The 15,990-nt window shown below is 46.8% G+C and overlaps 7 protein-coding genes across 7 annotated transcripts; all 7 read left to right on the top strand.

The window, feature by feature from the left end:
* Positions 1-1,028: 1,028 nt before the first annotated feature.
* Positions 1,029-3,079, top strand: FPOAC1_010177 (uncharacterized protein; the record flags this gene model as incomplete). Its single annotated transcript, XM_044854572.1, has 5 exons — positions 1,029-1,918; positions 1,974-2,180; positions 2,230-2,385; positions 2,438-2,615; positions 2,672-3,079. 5 exons carry the CDS (start codon positions 1,029-1,031, stop codon positions 3,077-3,079), a joined length of 1,839 nt encoding a protein of 612 aa, XP_044701885.1.
* A 96-nt stretch (positions 3,080-3,175) lies between these two features.
* Positions 3,176-4,673, top strand: FPOAC1_010176 (uncharacterized protein; the record flags this gene model as incomplete). The annotated part of the gene is made up of 4 exons (XM_044854571.1): positions 3,176-3,263; positions 3,538-3,769; positions 3,819-3,996; positions 4,047-4,673. 4 exons carry the CDS (start codon positions 3,176-3,178, stop codon positions 4,671-4,673), a joined length of 1,125 nt encoding a protein of 374 aa, XP_044701884.1.
* A 1,352-nt stretch (positions 4,674-6,025) lies between these two features.
* Positions 6,026-6,690, top strand: FPOAC1_010175 (uncharacterized protein; the record flags this gene model as incomplete). Its single annotated transcript, XM_044854570.1, has 3 exons — positions 6,026-6,047; positions 6,263-6,274; positions 6,335-6,690. The coding sequence occupies 3 exons, from the start codon at positions 6,026-6,028 to the stop codon at positions 6,688-6,690; spliced, it is 390 nt and encodes a 129-aa protein (XP_044701883.1).
* A 1,730-nt stretch (positions 6,691-8,420) lies between these two features.
* On the top strand, positions 8,421-8,771 carry FPOAC1_010174 (uncharacterized protein; the record flags this gene model as incomplete). The annotated part of the gene is made up of 1 exon (XM_044854569.1): positions 8,421-8,771. One exon carries the CDS (start codon positions 8,421-8,423, stop codon positions 8,769-8,771), a length of 351 nt encoding a protein of 116 aa, XP_044701882.1.
* A 2,109-nt stretch (positions 8,772-10,880) lies between these two features.
* On the top strand, positions 10,881-11,270 carry FPOAC1_010173 (uncharacterized protein; the record flags this gene model as incomplete). The annotated part of the gene is made up of 1 exon (XM_044854568.1): positions 10,881-11,270. The coding sequence occupies one exon, from the start codon at positions 10,881-10,883 to the stop codon at positions 11,268-11,270; it is 390 nt and encodes a 129-aa protein (XP_044701881.1).
* A 502-nt stretch (positions 11,271-11,772) lies between these two features.
* On the top strand, positions 11,773-12,912 carry FPOAC1_010172 (uncharacterized protein; the record flags this gene model as incomplete). The annotated part of the gene is made up of 1 exon (XM_044854567.1): positions 11,773-12,912. One exon carries the CDS (start codon positions 11,773-11,775, stop codon positions 12,910-12,912), a length of 1,140 nt encoding a protein of 379 aa, XP_044701880.1.
* A 730-nt stretch (positions 12,913-13,642) lies between these two features.
* Positions 13,643-13,919, top strand: FPOAC1_010171 (uncharacterized protein; the record flags this gene model as incomplete). Its single annotated transcript, XM_044854566.1, has 2 exons — positions 13,643-13,789; positions 13,839-13,919. 2 exons carry the CDS (start codon positions 13,643-13,645, stop codon positions 13,917-13,919), a joined length of 228 nt encoding a protein of 75 aa, XP_044701879.1.
* Positions 13,920-15,990: the final 2,071 nt, after the last annotated feature.

Below are 15,990 nucleotides of genomic sequence, written 5' to 3'. Positions count from 1 at the left end.
GTGGCTACATGGATCAAAGAGTGTGCTGATATTTGTGTCTTGTACAGTTCAATTCCCCATGTTATTGAGACAGGCTGGCCCCGATGATAAATAAAGTTGATTGGTTGGGGTCTCCGGGTAACTGTTATCCAGGCGGGGTAGAGTTTGAACTACCGAATCGACTAGTATGAGTTTGGTGTTGGATTCTTGGTTCTCCATATTTCTGATCAAGGGTTACGACTCTGAGGCTCCCGCTAGACTGCACACCATGTCCTCAATTGAGTACACTCCAGACATGACAGAACATTGTACCTAACGTTGAACCATGAAGTAAATTCGGTCCAATGACGATATGACATGTAGTGACACCTGCTTGGTATAAGTCCTCCTTTCATCCATCGTTAACCGTGGGGAAACGGTCAAGATGGTGTTGTATCTGTGGTGCAGGCGGCTCGAGCGACACACGACAGTACTCGACGCTTTGACAATCTTACCCTCAATCAGGTTAGAGAAGTAACGGGGAACAACTCTATACGTCCTAGCTTAAACCTTGTTCCCGTTAGTTTCGATAAGTTATCGCCCTGACTTGTTCTGGTCCCTCATTTAGAAATGACAGTGGGAGATTCTTCAGTGACTCCAACTTCACCAACCCAAGTCTTTCCGTCAAACGTTTTGAACCGAACCACCGACCCCATACTCTAACTAACTTCATATTCGTATCTGAATCTCGCAATCTCCATCATGTCTGCTCCAAACCCACGTGCCAAAGAAATCCCACAGAACCCGAATCCCAGAAAGAGGGCATCTCTCGCCTGCAATGGGTGCAGAGTCAAAAGAACAAAGGTAACAAGGACCCATATGTGTTTTATCATGTCATGTTGCACACTACTGTAAACGTATCGTCTTCTAACTCGTCTATTTCCCGAGGTAGTGCGACGGCAGTCAGCCGCGGTGCAGCGCCTGCGGTGACCGAGGCCAAGACTGTGAATATACCCAGGCCGAAAGCAACAGAAAGTGTGTACACACATCCGGTACCCATTCTTAGCCGAATGCTGATCGTGTTTACAAGGCGCCACACTAATGCTTACATAACGGCATTGGAGGCCCGAGTCGCTAGTCTCGAGCAGCAGCTCGCCATGGTGGCTAATAAACATCCCGAGTCCCCAGAGTCCATCGAAAATTGTGGTCCCAATGATGAGGAACCGGCACTAATTACCGCGGATCCATCGCAGAGCCCTGCACCCGTTGTTTCAACGGTCGATGTGATGGACGAGCTCGCCAACTCTCTTGGGTGCTTCACTCTCGGTGAGACTGGAGAGTTGCGCTATTTTGGCGCATCCAGTAACTTTTCCCTCATTCAGAACCACTCCATCAAGATCCCCTCCTCACTCAAGGCGCGTAACCGGGGTATCGAAGCAGCAAGGGCAATGCCTGGCTACTTTGAGCCCTCGGATGAGCTGCGTGATGAACTCCTCACTCTGTATTGGAGATGGCAGAACTCTTGGCAATACATCGTCCCCAGAGAATTGTTTGTGCGGGATTTGTATGTTGATCATGTTGACAAATACTGTACACCACTCCTCCTCTTTTCCATTCTGGCTTTCTCATCGAGGTACTCTCGTAGACGGGAGCTTAGGACTGATCCAGATGACGGCAACACAGCTGGAGAAGCATTTGCTGCTCAGGCTAGGACTATGCTTCATCATGAGTATGAGGCTCCAACAACCACGACGGTTCAAGCTGCTGCTCTACTTGGTCTTTACTGGGCTTGCATCGACAATGAAGGTCTGGGATTCATGTACATTGGCATGGCGTCGAGAATGGCCATGAACCTGGGACTCCACTGTGATTGTTCGTCGTATGCAGTCAAGAGTATGATCACCGAGGACGATGTTGAAGCACGGACAGTTACGTTCTGGGGTATATATATCCTTGATAAGTAAGTCACGCAATCGATGCATCTATCACGACATGTCTACTGACACTGCCAATAGGCTTTACTGCCTTGGCATGGGTAGACCCGCTAGTATCCAGGAATACAACATCACGACCACCAAACCCAAGGGACTTGTGCCGGACAGTCCACTACTGACTGAGGCTCAATTGAAGTGCTCGACACCTTGGCCTACCACCCACATTACCGAAAACGCAATGTATACCTGCGATTTATTGATGATCACATCTGAAGTCATTGATCAATTGTGAGTTGACCCCATCATTCAGTTTGACACCGAGGCTAAGTGAGAACAGGTACGCTCAGAGGTATGCATGGACGGACAAGGAACGAGAAGACCGAGTGATGAAGGCCCACTTGGAAGCTGTGGTTCTTTTCGATCGACTCCCCAAGAGTTTAAAGATCTCAAACTCGAGTCTGCAGTGCTCTCCTCCCTATGTCTACCAATTTCAGTGAGTACTCTTCTTTACCACATAATCATGTTCGCACTGACACATGTTTCAGTGTACAATACCATCACACCATTCTGCTTCTTCATCGACCTTTCTTCCAACTTCTCAATCCTGGAAAGAACTCTATCTTCTATGACCCTGAAGGTGGAGACATCCACTCCAAGTCCGTCAAAGACTCTGCAGTGAGAATTGCCAGGATTTTGCAAATCTTTATCAAGAACTACACAGTTGTGCGTATACTCCCATCACTTTAATCTTGAACTCCAATGCTAACAACTCCCACCAGGAACGCGTTCCCATCTCAGTAGTACACCCAGCCTTCACAGCCTCCATCTTCCATCTCCTCCACATTAAATCTTCAGGAGATGTGGGAAGGAGCGAAGCTATGAGATGTCTTACGACTTGCATCGTGGCGTTGTATGGGATTAATATAAGTTGGAATTGGGCTAATAGGTCAATTCGGGCTATTCAGTCACTTGCTCTAGAGTGGGAGATTGACATTTGGGCGCATGGCTTGGCTGATGAGATTCCCGAGGAGAGTCGGTTACAGTTTGAGCGATATGAGATGGATGATGTGCCAGTCATTGCTCAGGCTCACATTGGGTCAACGGAAGGGATTTCTTTGGATGATATTTTTGAGTCGTGGGAGTATGGGCAGGTCTTTGATGAATCGTCTCTTAGTTTCTTTCATTGAGAATGGGATTATTGTATTGGCAGTCTTTATGCGAATATTATTGTGGAAATACTCTGATGTGAAATTTATTGAATCATTTCTACTCTCAAGTAACCAATGTTCCCTTCACTTCAGATCAATGGTTGTGGTTCCAAAGTCCCGTTGTCATCTTGTCGTGTTGTCTGTGGCAGTCTCGTATCTGCAGGTACCCATGCCATTTGAAACTACCCCGCCCATTAGATCAGTTTGATAACTAACCCCGCACTTCCACGTTTATCTACGTTGAAGGAGGGGTTCATCCCGGGTTACACTATTCCGGCCGTGTTAGTCTGTGGAAACTTGATATCCGGATAAGACCAATCGGAGGATCAACGCATCCGGAAAACATTCTTCCAGTTACGTAGATAACATCATGTAATTATCAGACCATCAAAAGATAAATACCAATAAAAGCTCCCGTAGTCACAAGTAATCAACAGCAATCAACACCAACAACTCTACACTCAGACCTCTTACTCTCTCAACTTTACTTTCAAGTTCCCATCTCGTCAACATGTCCAAGACTCTCAAGGTTGCCGCTATCCAAGCCGAGCCTGTCTGGCAGGATCTCCAAGGTGGCGTCGAGAAATCCATCCGCCTCATCCAAGATGCCGCAAGCAACGGCGCCAACGTGATTGGCTTCCCCGAAGTGTTTATTCCTGGCTATCCATGGTTCGTTGCATGTCAGGAAGCATGGGCAGATCAGCTTATTTATTCTCAGGAGCATTTGGGCCAACTCTCCCGTCGAAAACGCCGCATGGATTAACGAGTACTTTAAGAACTCCCTCGAGAGGGAGTCTCCCGAGATGGACCAGATCCGAGCGGCTGTCCGGGAGGCAGGTGTTTTTGTCGTCTTGGGATACAGTGAGAGATACAAGGGTACTCTTTACATTGCTCAGGTAAGTCACTTTCTGTCTATTGCTTCTATATCTCTCGCTGACATTTGCAGTCTTATATCGACGAAACCGGCACGATCGTCCTCCACCGTCGCAAGATCAAGCCAACCCACGTTGAGCGCGCCATCTACGGCGATGGCCAAGGTGAATCCTTGAACAACGTGTACCCCTCCAAGTTCGGCAAAGTAGCGGGCCTCAACTGCTGGGAACATACTCAAGCCCTCCTCCGATACTACGAATACTCCCAAGACGTAGACATCCACGTTTCCAGCTGGCCATCCATCTTCCCCGAGAACAATGAAGACTGGCCGTACCACATCACGCCCGACTGCTGCAAAGCATTCTCCCACATCGTGTCCATGGAAGGTGCCTGTTTTGTGATTCTGTCAAGCCAGATCCTGACAGAGGAGAACCATGAGAAAGCCAACGTCAAAGGCTTTGACTACACCAAGAAGAACGGAGGGGGGTTCACCATGATCTTCTCACCTTTCGGAAAGGAACTTGTCAAGGCGTTGGATCCGGGTGTGGAGGGGATTTTGTATGCTGATATCAACTTGGAGGATAAGTACAAGGCGAAGCAGAATTTGGATATTGTGGGTCATTACTCACGACCTGATCAGCTGAGCCTCAGGGTGAACCGTCATCCTGCGAAGCCTGTCTTTTTCGCCAACGACCTTTGAGCTTGGATTTATCAGTTTTGGATATCAAGATAGTACTCAAGTAGGTAATTGACAAGTTTGATGGAAATCGCTGTGTTTTGTATGAGTGACATTTGTGTAATGGGTTGTTTCTTAGTACGACATTACTGCACATAGAGACATCACAGTTAAGCATTCTAGATCTCCATGTTGCAGAAGCTGAAAGCTCGGCCCTTTCCAAATCCGAGCAACGCCAAAAGGTTCCGTATTATGTGCATTGAGCCTGTTCGGTCACTACCCGTTTCGGTAGGAGTGTAGGTGGAGTTTCCTATCTTGGCATGCCATCCTTGACAGCTTAATCGGCTTTTCACCACTGCATAACAAAGAGGTATTTGATAGTTTTTTTGTGCTTGTAGATCTGTCTCTTCACCATACGTTTCTTTCAGGATGAACTCTGGATTAAGGCACATTGGTATAACCTGTTGAGCGCGCGCTGTCCCATAATTAGTCTTTACACCGAAGCTTGCGCCTCCTTCTCAATGTTCAGCAAATCATGGTGCATTTATGACCTTTTATCTGCTCTTGATCATAATGGCTGTTGTCAGGGAGAGATTCAATCGAGGAGCGACATCAATTGCATTCCGCTGTTCTGGCGGTTCAGCATACTGACTTACAACCCGACGGCCCGTTGCCAAGAGTCACAATGTGTGTATGGGCGAATGAAAATAGTCGACTTGCCCCATGGTTGCATCCGGCCATCTCTGTCTTTGGCATATGTCACAGTCCGCAGGTCCCGGCCAAAAGTGCTTGTTTAATGTGTTCTGCGCCGCATTGTGGCTGACCCGGATACTGTGATCCCGGTCGAATCATGTCCACTACTCGACTGAGACAAACAGGGTCATATTTGCGGTCGACCTATGAGACTGCTCAACAACGTATTTGGCTAGAGCTTGTTTTCATTACCAGGGACGGGATTACGGCTGTAGATACCGGCTCATTGACAACGCCGCAATAATAACGGGGTGTCGACCAATGAAGTCTGCGTCAAATTGTTTCCTTTACAAAAGATCGTAAAATATGCCAATTTGTGTCCCCACTTTTTGATACTATCCATTTCAAGTAAAATGCAGCGCAAAACTGTAGAAACCTGTACTGTGACGGCAAATACGTCTCAAATTACCTCGACTTTGGAAGCGAGGTCAACAACAAACATCCACAAGACATGAACATCACGTGATCTCCTTCCTAGCAGGATAATGGACCTCAATTTATCAGCCTGAGTTTAACCTCGATAACACGACATAAGTTAACAATTTAGTCGCTTGCGTTACCAGCGGCCGACTCTCCCAACGATTGAAGACGCCGTGCTCATGCATTTACAGTGGCGCCAAACAATGAATGGCTTCACGGCGCAAAGTCTTGGCAAAGTTGGGGGCCAGATATCGCATTTCGAATCATTATGGGTTAAGACTGCAAGAATTACTGCTGTGCCTCCGATCATATTCGAGACACAAGATTATCGAATATAAAACAAAGCATCTTCCACGCTTTTCTCAGTCGTCTCATCACTCACCTCCTCACGCAACAACGGACACCAACTCAACCCTAGAACCTTTTTCCAACCAGCAAAGCTATTCACTTCGGTACGTGGACGACAATGCGATCTCTGCATACCTAATATCACAACTCACTGACATATCCAGCCACAATGAAGTTCGATCTCGCCATCGCTCTCGTCTCCGTCCTCAGCGTCGCTGAAGCTGCCACGCCCAAGATCGTGGTCAGTTTGAGCAGCATGGGAATCGGCTCTTCCACTTACTATGACACTGGAGGCAAGGCTCACGGTCTTGGTGGCTGGACCGACGGGTGCAAGGGTACCAGTTACGACTGGATTTCGCAGGTTTGCATCGATCTGCCCAGGAAGAGGGCACACATCAAGTACCCGACCGGCATAAAACGCTGCTTCAGAACGTCCAGCACGAAGACTACCCCTTGCGGTAGCAATAATGTCGTTTGCACCAAGACTACAATGACTGAGTCTGGATGTAACTGGAGGTGAATTTGATGACGAGGTGGACAAGGACATCGTTTGATGGATGAAGTGGAATGGACTTTGTGAACGATGTGTCCTGGCTGAGGGGTGATGCTGAAAATTGTGTCTTGTCTTTCGTCGACTCACTTATACAGTCCCTACCTCAATATTTAAATAAGAGGTCTTGTTTGGTACCTTGTGTTAATTGTACATGATGTGGAACACAGACTCAACAGAATGGACCTTGCTTAGACATTGGTAATGCCTAGACCAAGCTGATTGAATTGATTGCAATCGTGAAATATGACTTGTTAGTCTGAAAATGCTTCATAATTAATGTCTTGGCACAATTTCTTGATACTGATTGACTCCATCTGATCACCCACTCCCAGTACCACCATCCATCCCTACCGTCCAAACGCAATACTGACAACCATGCACTTTGTCAACCCCTGTCGATGGTGTATCTTTCGGAACCAGATATGGACTCAGGTACCACTGTCCCTTATAACGGGAGCCTTCGTTTCTGGGTACTTTGGCCCAGTGGTCTGTCGCCACAGCATCTCTGCCAGCTCTGTTGATGTAAACAATGTCTTTGATGTGCCTATCCCACACCTAAGAATCAAGCCAGCAATTTGTGGAATTCAACAATCGAGGTACACCGATCTTCACAGTTGCTCCGCCCGTCAAGGAAAAGGACCTCTTTCGCACATTGTCAGCGTTGAGACGGTACGTACCAAGCGAGGTATTAGACGCATGACATGTCCTCAATCCAAGACCAGTGTTTCTGTTCCTCCTCGTAATGTAACCTGCATAAATCCTCACTCCAGTATTTCGGCTTTCGTATGAACTTATTACAAATGTAACAATAGTGATGGTCCCGAGGAAAGAAGTCCTTGATCTGACAGTGCAAATCACGCCCGAAATGGCCACAGTACCAACACATTGACCGGCCTTCATAGCATGCGGAGAGTGGCGTATGTGCTTTTGAGTGCGTTGGTCCGAAGTCATTGATCCATGAGTCCAGTGGAACCGGGTCTTTGAAGCAACGGCGGTAAACTGGGTAGAGCACCTTCGAGGTCAGCCCGAGACATGTGCTGTCTACACTGTCGAGATAGTCGAATATGCAAAGGTGAAGGTCCAGTGGAAGACGCAGGAGAGGAGACGGTTGGCTGTTGACGTCTTGCCCTTTAGTGGCAGCATATGTCGGTGTTTCCATGGTGTTGTACATGTTCCGGGTTAAAGGTTTATGTATTTTGACGTGGCAGTTTACCAGGTTGAGAAGACGGTGGAGGAAAGAATACTAAAAGGTCATTGTAGTGTAGGCGACGCTCTTAATAAATACAAAAAATGTTTGAAACTTTGCCTAATATAAGATTTACCAGGAGAACCACACATCGAATCATTTCAGTTACGATTCCAATATCCAAAGTTAGCTTTGATCATCGCTGTGTCATAGGCTGTTCATTGGTCATGAGGAGTTTTGAGTTCAATGGGTTCCAGATTTGAAAGTTTGAACGAGGGCTATCGTCATCACGATGTTTTTCACAAATTGTAGGGCTTTAGAAGAACTTTATTGGTTCCACAGCATAAATAACAGTGTTAATTCCCCAGTCTTCGTTTCCTCAACTCTTCATCTCATCCAACCATCTCATCAAACTACCAATCCACCACAACGTCCCAACTCACAAACCTACCAGCACATGTAAGCTACATACTTTTGCACAAGACCCAACCAATCATTTCCGATAGTCACAATGAAGCTCGTTCTTCTCGTCATCGCTCTCGTCTCCCTCCTTGGCGTTGCCGACGCCGCCAAGGCAATGATTGAGACCACAAAGGTCAAGCCCGGCAACTACACATATCGATACTATGACACCAAGGGGCATGTCCACCCCCTTGGCGAGTTCTACAATGGATGCAGACACCCCGACTATGACTGGGTGTATCAGGTTTGCGTCGACCTGAAGCGCAAGAGGGCTCGTCTGCAGTACGCAGACGGTGGAAGACGCTGCTTCAAACAAGTGACGAGAAGCAAATCCGTCGAATGCGGAGGAGGTGCCCGTTGCACCACTAATTTCTTCATTGATGCTGGGTGCAATTTCTAAAGGTGTGGTGGATGAGAAGTTTGGGTTATTGTTTGATTTGAGTTTTTGGAAGATGCCGTTAAGTAATGTTTGGGGTTATAATGGGAGTTTTGTCTTTTTCGGTCGGATCGTTGTGATTCACGGGACGTAGGGCGCTTGAAACCGTCAGGGTTTTATTCAATTTTTGGAATCAATGCTGTTCAGGTGCTAAATATGTAATCCGTAGGGGAGGTTATATCGCTTCAGTAGTAATGTGCATGCATGCATCATTATATCGCTTAGCCGGGTAAATTGATATACTGATCCGCAGTTTACCCGGAGGAGCCAGCTGAGTCAGCAAGATTTCTCCCTCCAAGGCACAGCTTCTGAGTTGGTAAAAATACAGACTATACAGTATAGGATAATTGATCCCAACCCATGGCGTGCTCTGTTATCAAGTTTTGGTATTATGCATCACGGCTTGCATGTACCTGAAGCTTAGAGGGCATAGTGTAGAAGTCTGCATCAGTCAATTTTCTTCGTTCAATATGACGTCAAATAGAACAGGGTATTGTGGACAGAGGAATTTAATAAATACCAGTGTCAACAATGCGCGGGCTGGGAAAGAGAATTCTCAAACTCAAAACCCAAAATGACATTTGATGAAGTGGAATGGAAGTGATCAGATTAGATCTGCACAGCCACATGCAATATGATGAGAAGTGGTCAAGATAAGATAAGATGTGGCAGCCAGCGTAAGAGCGGTGTCTTTGTGCACGGTCTACATAAAACTTGCTTCGAACTCTATTACTGGGTAATGTAATCATCAGCTTGGAAGGTGTAACGCGCCAAGTTGTTGTAGTAAATGATTTATCAGTCCATTTTTCGCTACAAGCTTTTACGGTAAACCCAGAAAACGAATCCAGTCAGAGTAAAGACCGTCCCAAACATTTGTATACATGATCGTCAACAGAGCGTGGCGCCGGGTCCACTATTTCATGATGCTAAACTATTCCTTTAGTATCTCAGAGTCTTCAATCCATATAATTATATTGACAAATAACCCTGTGATACTGTTTTTTTTACCGAGCGTCTGCTGTTTCAGAGCATCTCAATCCTTCGTGAAATGATTGAAAGTCTCATCCTATAATATTTTGGCAAGTAAGTCTATTCAGTTTCAAACCTATCAGTAATGACAACTTGGGAATTAGTTTGGAAGATGGGGTTTCCAAGGTAGCAAATAACTTGACACGATATCAGTTCGGGTAGAGCGTTCGTGTAAATTCCCAAACCATGGATAAGCAGAATAAAAACTCATAAGGAATCGCAGTGTCTCTCCAGATTGTGATCCAAGTACTAGATTAGAAGTGACTAGTTCAGTCGTATTGTATAATTACCAGGTAACGAAAACTTCACCTAGTTTCGAAGTTCAGGGTCAGATGAATCGACCGCTGAAAGTATAGCTAAAAGAAACCAGGGAATGAATGTGCCGTCTTGAATCCCAGTCTGTCTATTGGATACCATTCTACCTCCATACCAAATGGGAGTCTTATCGTAGGTTTCTCGTTGTCGTCTGTATATAGATCTGGTTATCATAGAAGGTAGCTAATTGGTAGTAGAAAAGACGACCTCCTAAGTCTTGGGTTATGAGAATAAATAGTCTAAAAGCTATAGTCTAAAGAGCATAAAGTAGTCAACTAATTTTCTTCTTTATGCTTCCAGGGACCCATGTTTCTGACACCTCGAGGGGTAGTACGTCGTCATCGGGCTTCAGGGCATTTTCGAAACACGCTGGTATATGCGCCCGTACCTTCCCATTGGAAACACCGGTCCCATTTAATACGTTCCAGACTCTATGTCTAGATCTTAGAACATGAATAAAACAACAACAAGAATACAAGAATACAAAAGTATGGGCTACACGCAAATCACAAACCATTACCAACACTAACACAAACACAGATACAAATACGAACACGAATTTCACCATGTCTACCAATAAGCAGCTTACCCTCAATCAGAAGAAGCGCAAGCACGGTGAAGCAGCTGGGGAGATCCTCTGTCAGCTTGAACAATACAAGGAAGAACCGGTCAGCCCCAAGTCCAAACGTCCATGTGACAAACTTTATCAAACAGCCAACAAGGTGAAGAATGACTCTCATCAAACTGACGAGTCCCTTCTGGAGAGCCTTTCACGTCTTGCCGAAGAAGCAGAACCAGACAAGGACGATCGATAGCCTCGAATGGCTGCTACAAGTCTCCGAAGCTCAGCGACGAATCTCCAAGCCCTTCACCTACTTCGACCGCTTCCATATCATCCCCTCCATGCTTTCTTGCTATCGCACCACCTACTGCATCGCTAGCATGGTTCCCCAAACCGACTCAGTTTTCGCCGAACTACTTCGTGGCCTTCGTTTTCCACTCCTTCAATTTCGTCCAGCTCGTCGGTCCCGTTGCTTCCGGCCGCCAAGTCTATCCTCTAACCGCTTCAACCCAGTTTCTTCTAGCACCTGCATGGCCTCTATTGTATCAGTTTTCTGAGCCGGCCGTGAGTCTGCGTTTGTCGGATCGATCGGGTTGATAACGGATGTTGTTATGTCGACCCGTCGGTCATTGGCTTGAAAAGCATGCTTCAAAGCTTACCTTTACCACCAAAGAAGGAAGAAGAGCAGTGCTTTGCTAGCTAGGTAGATCAGGTCAAGGCTCCCCGACAGATTGGCTAGTTTGCAATATCATGAATCCGATGCTTACCAGAAGAGCGAGTCATGACAGTCACGTGTTGACGCGCGACCTCCAATCAATACCGCCACCGAAGCTTGATTGAAACCTTAATCCTTTCAAACCTAGTTTACTATTTTCCTATAAATACAACACAATTTCCGTCCCTCACCACACTTCCTCTGCCAGTTCTCCAGATCCTCGGTGGCCAACATTACTCTTATCCTCACCACCGACACTGCAACACCTACGTCGCATACACTTGACGTCAACCACGACATGCGTTTTCAACCATTGTGAACAACCAACATCGAATCACAAGGCAATGTCCGTGTTCCACCCCTTCGTTCGACTGCCGGCAGAACTCCGATTGCAAATCTGGCAAGCGGCATGTTTCCGACCCAGCCCCTCGGATCGCCGCATTCAGTATGTCACCGCCCAAGATGAAGAGACAGTAGTCCCCTTGCCCTGCAATTGGCATCAATCTCGACAGGGAATCTCTCGACAGGGAATATCTTCAGGAGACAAAAATAGGTCTGCCTATTTAATTGATGGCGGCCTCTGGAAAGCATGCAAAGAATCGAGAGACGTTATCGCCCAATACTCACACTTTCACGATTGGGTCAGAATTCTGAAGCAAGCCTGCGTCAATTATGACAACTTCGAATATTACCCTGCAGACTGGGCTGGGGGAGAAAAGTCTTCTCGCCCTGCAATCATTAAGACATGCGAAGGCGAAGAAGAGTGTTGTATGCTTGTCTACCCTGCCATAGACATCTTTTGCATCCAGGTGGACGAACAGTACACTCGGGAACGATCGCAGTCTGGCCCGGAATTAGAAATGTCGCTCATTCGTGACAATAAGCAGATTGAGGATATATTCATGGCAGAGGTTACACTCCAGAATATTGCGCTCGAGTTTGATGGCAGCTGGCTTGTGGATATCCCAGCATCTATTTCGTCCCCGACGGATACAAATCCTACGCGAGAGTACTTCCGTTATCTACTTCTCAAACATTGCGAATATCGGCATGGTATTGATGCACTATGGATCATCGACAAAGAAACCAAGTGGTTTGACAAGGATTTTAGACACCATGATACGGTTTATTGGGACTGCGACACGGAGTATGTCGAGGTCGACTGGCACCACGTCGTTACCTATTGTAACGGTGGACGATGGTGTAGTGCTTCGGGATTCATGTGGCGGATCAAAGATTGGCTGGAGGATTTTAGTGACGTATATGATTCGGATGAACCGCGCCCTAAAGACATGTTTAGGCTCCTTGTCCGTCGAGACAACGAGATGCAGGATCCCAGAATAGGCGGGGAGTGGGAATTCTGGCATGATCACCGTTACGGCTGGGGCCTTTATGTGGAGGCGGATGAGAAGTCGGATGAGGAGTTGGACGAGGAAGAAGATACTAATGCGAGCTCTCATGAGTCGACGCTTGAGGATAATTGAAATGAGCATGATTCCGCACGATGGAAGGATAATCTAGCAATAGTTGGTTCTTTTGTTATTTTCTTGCTCTTCAAATACGTACATTGAGATTTATCATCACCCGTAGCGGTGCGCATCTATGGTGAAGCACGAATCGAGATTATCTTTAGATTGGTAGGAGCGTGACCTCCCTCAAGTAATTGTTACGGCGTGGACGAGAAGCGTCTAGAGGTATTTGGGGCCTGCTACTTACCTCTAGTGATGCCTAGCAAATGAAAACAACAATTGTGGTCAGACGATCTTTCACCTGAACCTTTTATCTAGAGCATTTGAGAAACACAAGACACCATCCTACCAACGGGTCGACTATGCCATTACAAAATCGTCATGACTCGAATGCTTTACAACCCACTACTACCAAGCCGTCAATTACCTTCTCCCCTTCTGTATCAACTCTTCGCCGCACTACCCCGTCTACGCAGACATCTCCATCATACATAACCAAATTGTCATTCTATCCGTCGCCACCTCATTCAGCTTAGAGAACTCCGACAAGTCGAATCCCGCTATCGATTACGCGACACGTCTAATTGAAGATGACCAACACTTACACCTCAGCCTTACGGCGTCTCGGTCGGTTTCGCCTCACAGGCTCGATCCCCAATGCTGGACGGTCACTGGAGGCTCATGTGATTGTTCGGAAAGTTGTCTGCTCGCATACATCCCTTGATTTGTTCATACGCCCGTCGACATGGTCAAAGACAATGGGGCCAAAGTTCACGACGGAGAGGATTCTGGATTCCGTCCATGTATGAAGGTGACGCTGCAGGTTATCACTCAAAGCGAACGAGGATACAAGTACTTACGAGATGTTCGCTACGTCAATCGCCGAAGGTTCGTACGTTACTAAATGGCGGTTCGTATTAGTATTACCGAATTTCCCTCAGCAAAGGACCGGTTTCGAAGCATTATGGCTACAATGGTTGTACGTCACCCTTCTGGATCCCATGAACTTACTCACGGGTTAAACATCTTTCCAGCATCTAATGCCCCCCGCAGATTAATCACAAGCAAAGTGCGGAGTGGCCGAGCGAACGAACAAGCACGATAGCACACACGTCGGACCGACAGCTGCGGATCTGAACCAGAACACGTCGACCTTTATCAACTACTTAGTTCGTTTTGGTGGTAAATCTGAAGTGACTTCCATCAACACCGAGTTTTTAGTTAGAGATATGAAAAATGATACAGAATTCACCTTACGCCTATAGCTGCAGACCCTCGCGGACAATCCGTACCGAGGGAACGAAGATACAAAGGAGTGGGGGGCGAGCGGACAGACGGCTTGTGGTGATACACCATTTGATGATAAGAGCGGAAGACCTACATGTCAGCAACGGACGGAGCGAGCAGGGGACTCGCTACGACGACAGCCGCAGAATTGAGCGTCAACAAAGTACGGAGCAAGCGATGGAACAAGCAAAACATGAGATACAAGCGACATCAACAGTTACCAATCTACTTGTCGATAACCAGAGCCAGTGATTGACGAGGTAGGCGGTAAGAGAACCCCGCGTCCAGACGGCACGGTTTGCTAGTTATAATTCCCCGGAGGCAGACAGAGGAGCCCAGCGGCTTGGACATCGTCGGCAGGCACTATATAGGACACACGCACCGTCGGCAGCCGCAGATTTGCATGGCAACAAACAAAACACACCAACCTCATCGATGCCCGATATACCCTAGGCTGGCCGAAAGAATTGGTTCTTGAGTAGAAGAGTTGATCCAGAGGCTTTTCATAGCCAGGCAACGAGTCGCGCCAAAGCGTTGTTGCTTGCATCACAAGGCGTATATATGCAGGTTGGTGCGGGGACCTTCCAACAGCCTTTCAAGCATCTGGCGTGCGATAATGATCTGAGGGATTTCCGGTCTGATAAGGCACGGTAAAAGCCATTCCCACCACTGGAACTGAGAGAAAGTGCTAGAGGGCCTTGATCAAGACTTCTGAACAACGGACTGATGACAACGTTTTGCCTAGCAACGACGACGTCTTCATGCACCTCAATGTTACTACTCCGAATGAAGGCAGCCTGATCAAAACAGCGACGATTCATTCCAGGATATTCATTGGACAGCGACACCAGGGAGATGCTCTGACACAACCAGTTTCCATTTTTGACTATTTCTTTATTCTCTCATTCTTTTCCTGTTCGTCATCCGTTTGTGATATCGTTTCCGTCTTTATTTTACTGCCTCTACCTAACCTTTATATATTGAGTTATGTTACCATATTGCCAGAGGAGTGGTGCAGTGGGAATCCGCACCTAAACAAACCTACACTCTTAAACAAACCTAATTCTCTAAAAACCGCTCCTACAAATACTCTCACCCCACTGCACCGCTCTTCTTTTTGCATTTTCTGGGTTCGAACCCCATTAGTAACGAGCTGCACTCGTACTTCGTGATCAATTACTGCTTGAACACCTGATACTGACTCGCCGAGGGGTGAAAGATTGAGACAGATACAGCCCCCATCGGCTTCTTATGTAACGGAACAGTTCCACGACAGCGACACAACGATTGCCATCGGCAGATATCAAGTATAAATTTCGACCAAGAGTTAGACTCTTCAATTTCCCTTTCTCTTGTATCGTCGCCAGCCAGTGAGTATTGAACGAAGCGGGAGGATTTAGCTAGCCCACTCACCTTGCAAGATTTCAGGAGTCTGTTACAGCCCTCATGAAAAAGGGTCCTTAGGATATCAGAAGAATTGCCGCTAGAATCATAAGAGACGCCGTTAGTAGACCACTTCATGCTCTTCAGACTATAGAGTTTAGAGTATTTATTCTCGTCACCTAAGACTTAGGAGATCATTATTTCTGCTGCCCAATAGAGGGTGTATAGACGTTAAATCGTTCTCGACAATGTCGTCAGTGGCGCCGCTCGAAAGTCGGTGTTTCCCACACGAACCGCTTAGATGAGGCAGCATGTTTCAAGTGCTTCAGAAGCAAGCGCCTGATAGGTTAATCACGAACTGGTCTATTGACTGGAAGAAACCACCGCTTCTATAGCGGCAGCTATAGCGACGCTTGTGACTTT

Source organism: Fusarium poae, chromosome 4 (assembly GCF_019609905.1).
Source record: "Fusarium poae strain DAOMC 252244 chromosome 4, whole genome shotgun sequence".
In the NCBI taxonomy this organism is placed as follows: Eukaryota; Fungi; Ascomycota; class Sordariomycetes; order Hypocreales; family Nectriaceae; genus Fusarium; species Fusarium poae.
This window is presented reverse-complemented; position numbering and strand designations above follow the sequence as displayed.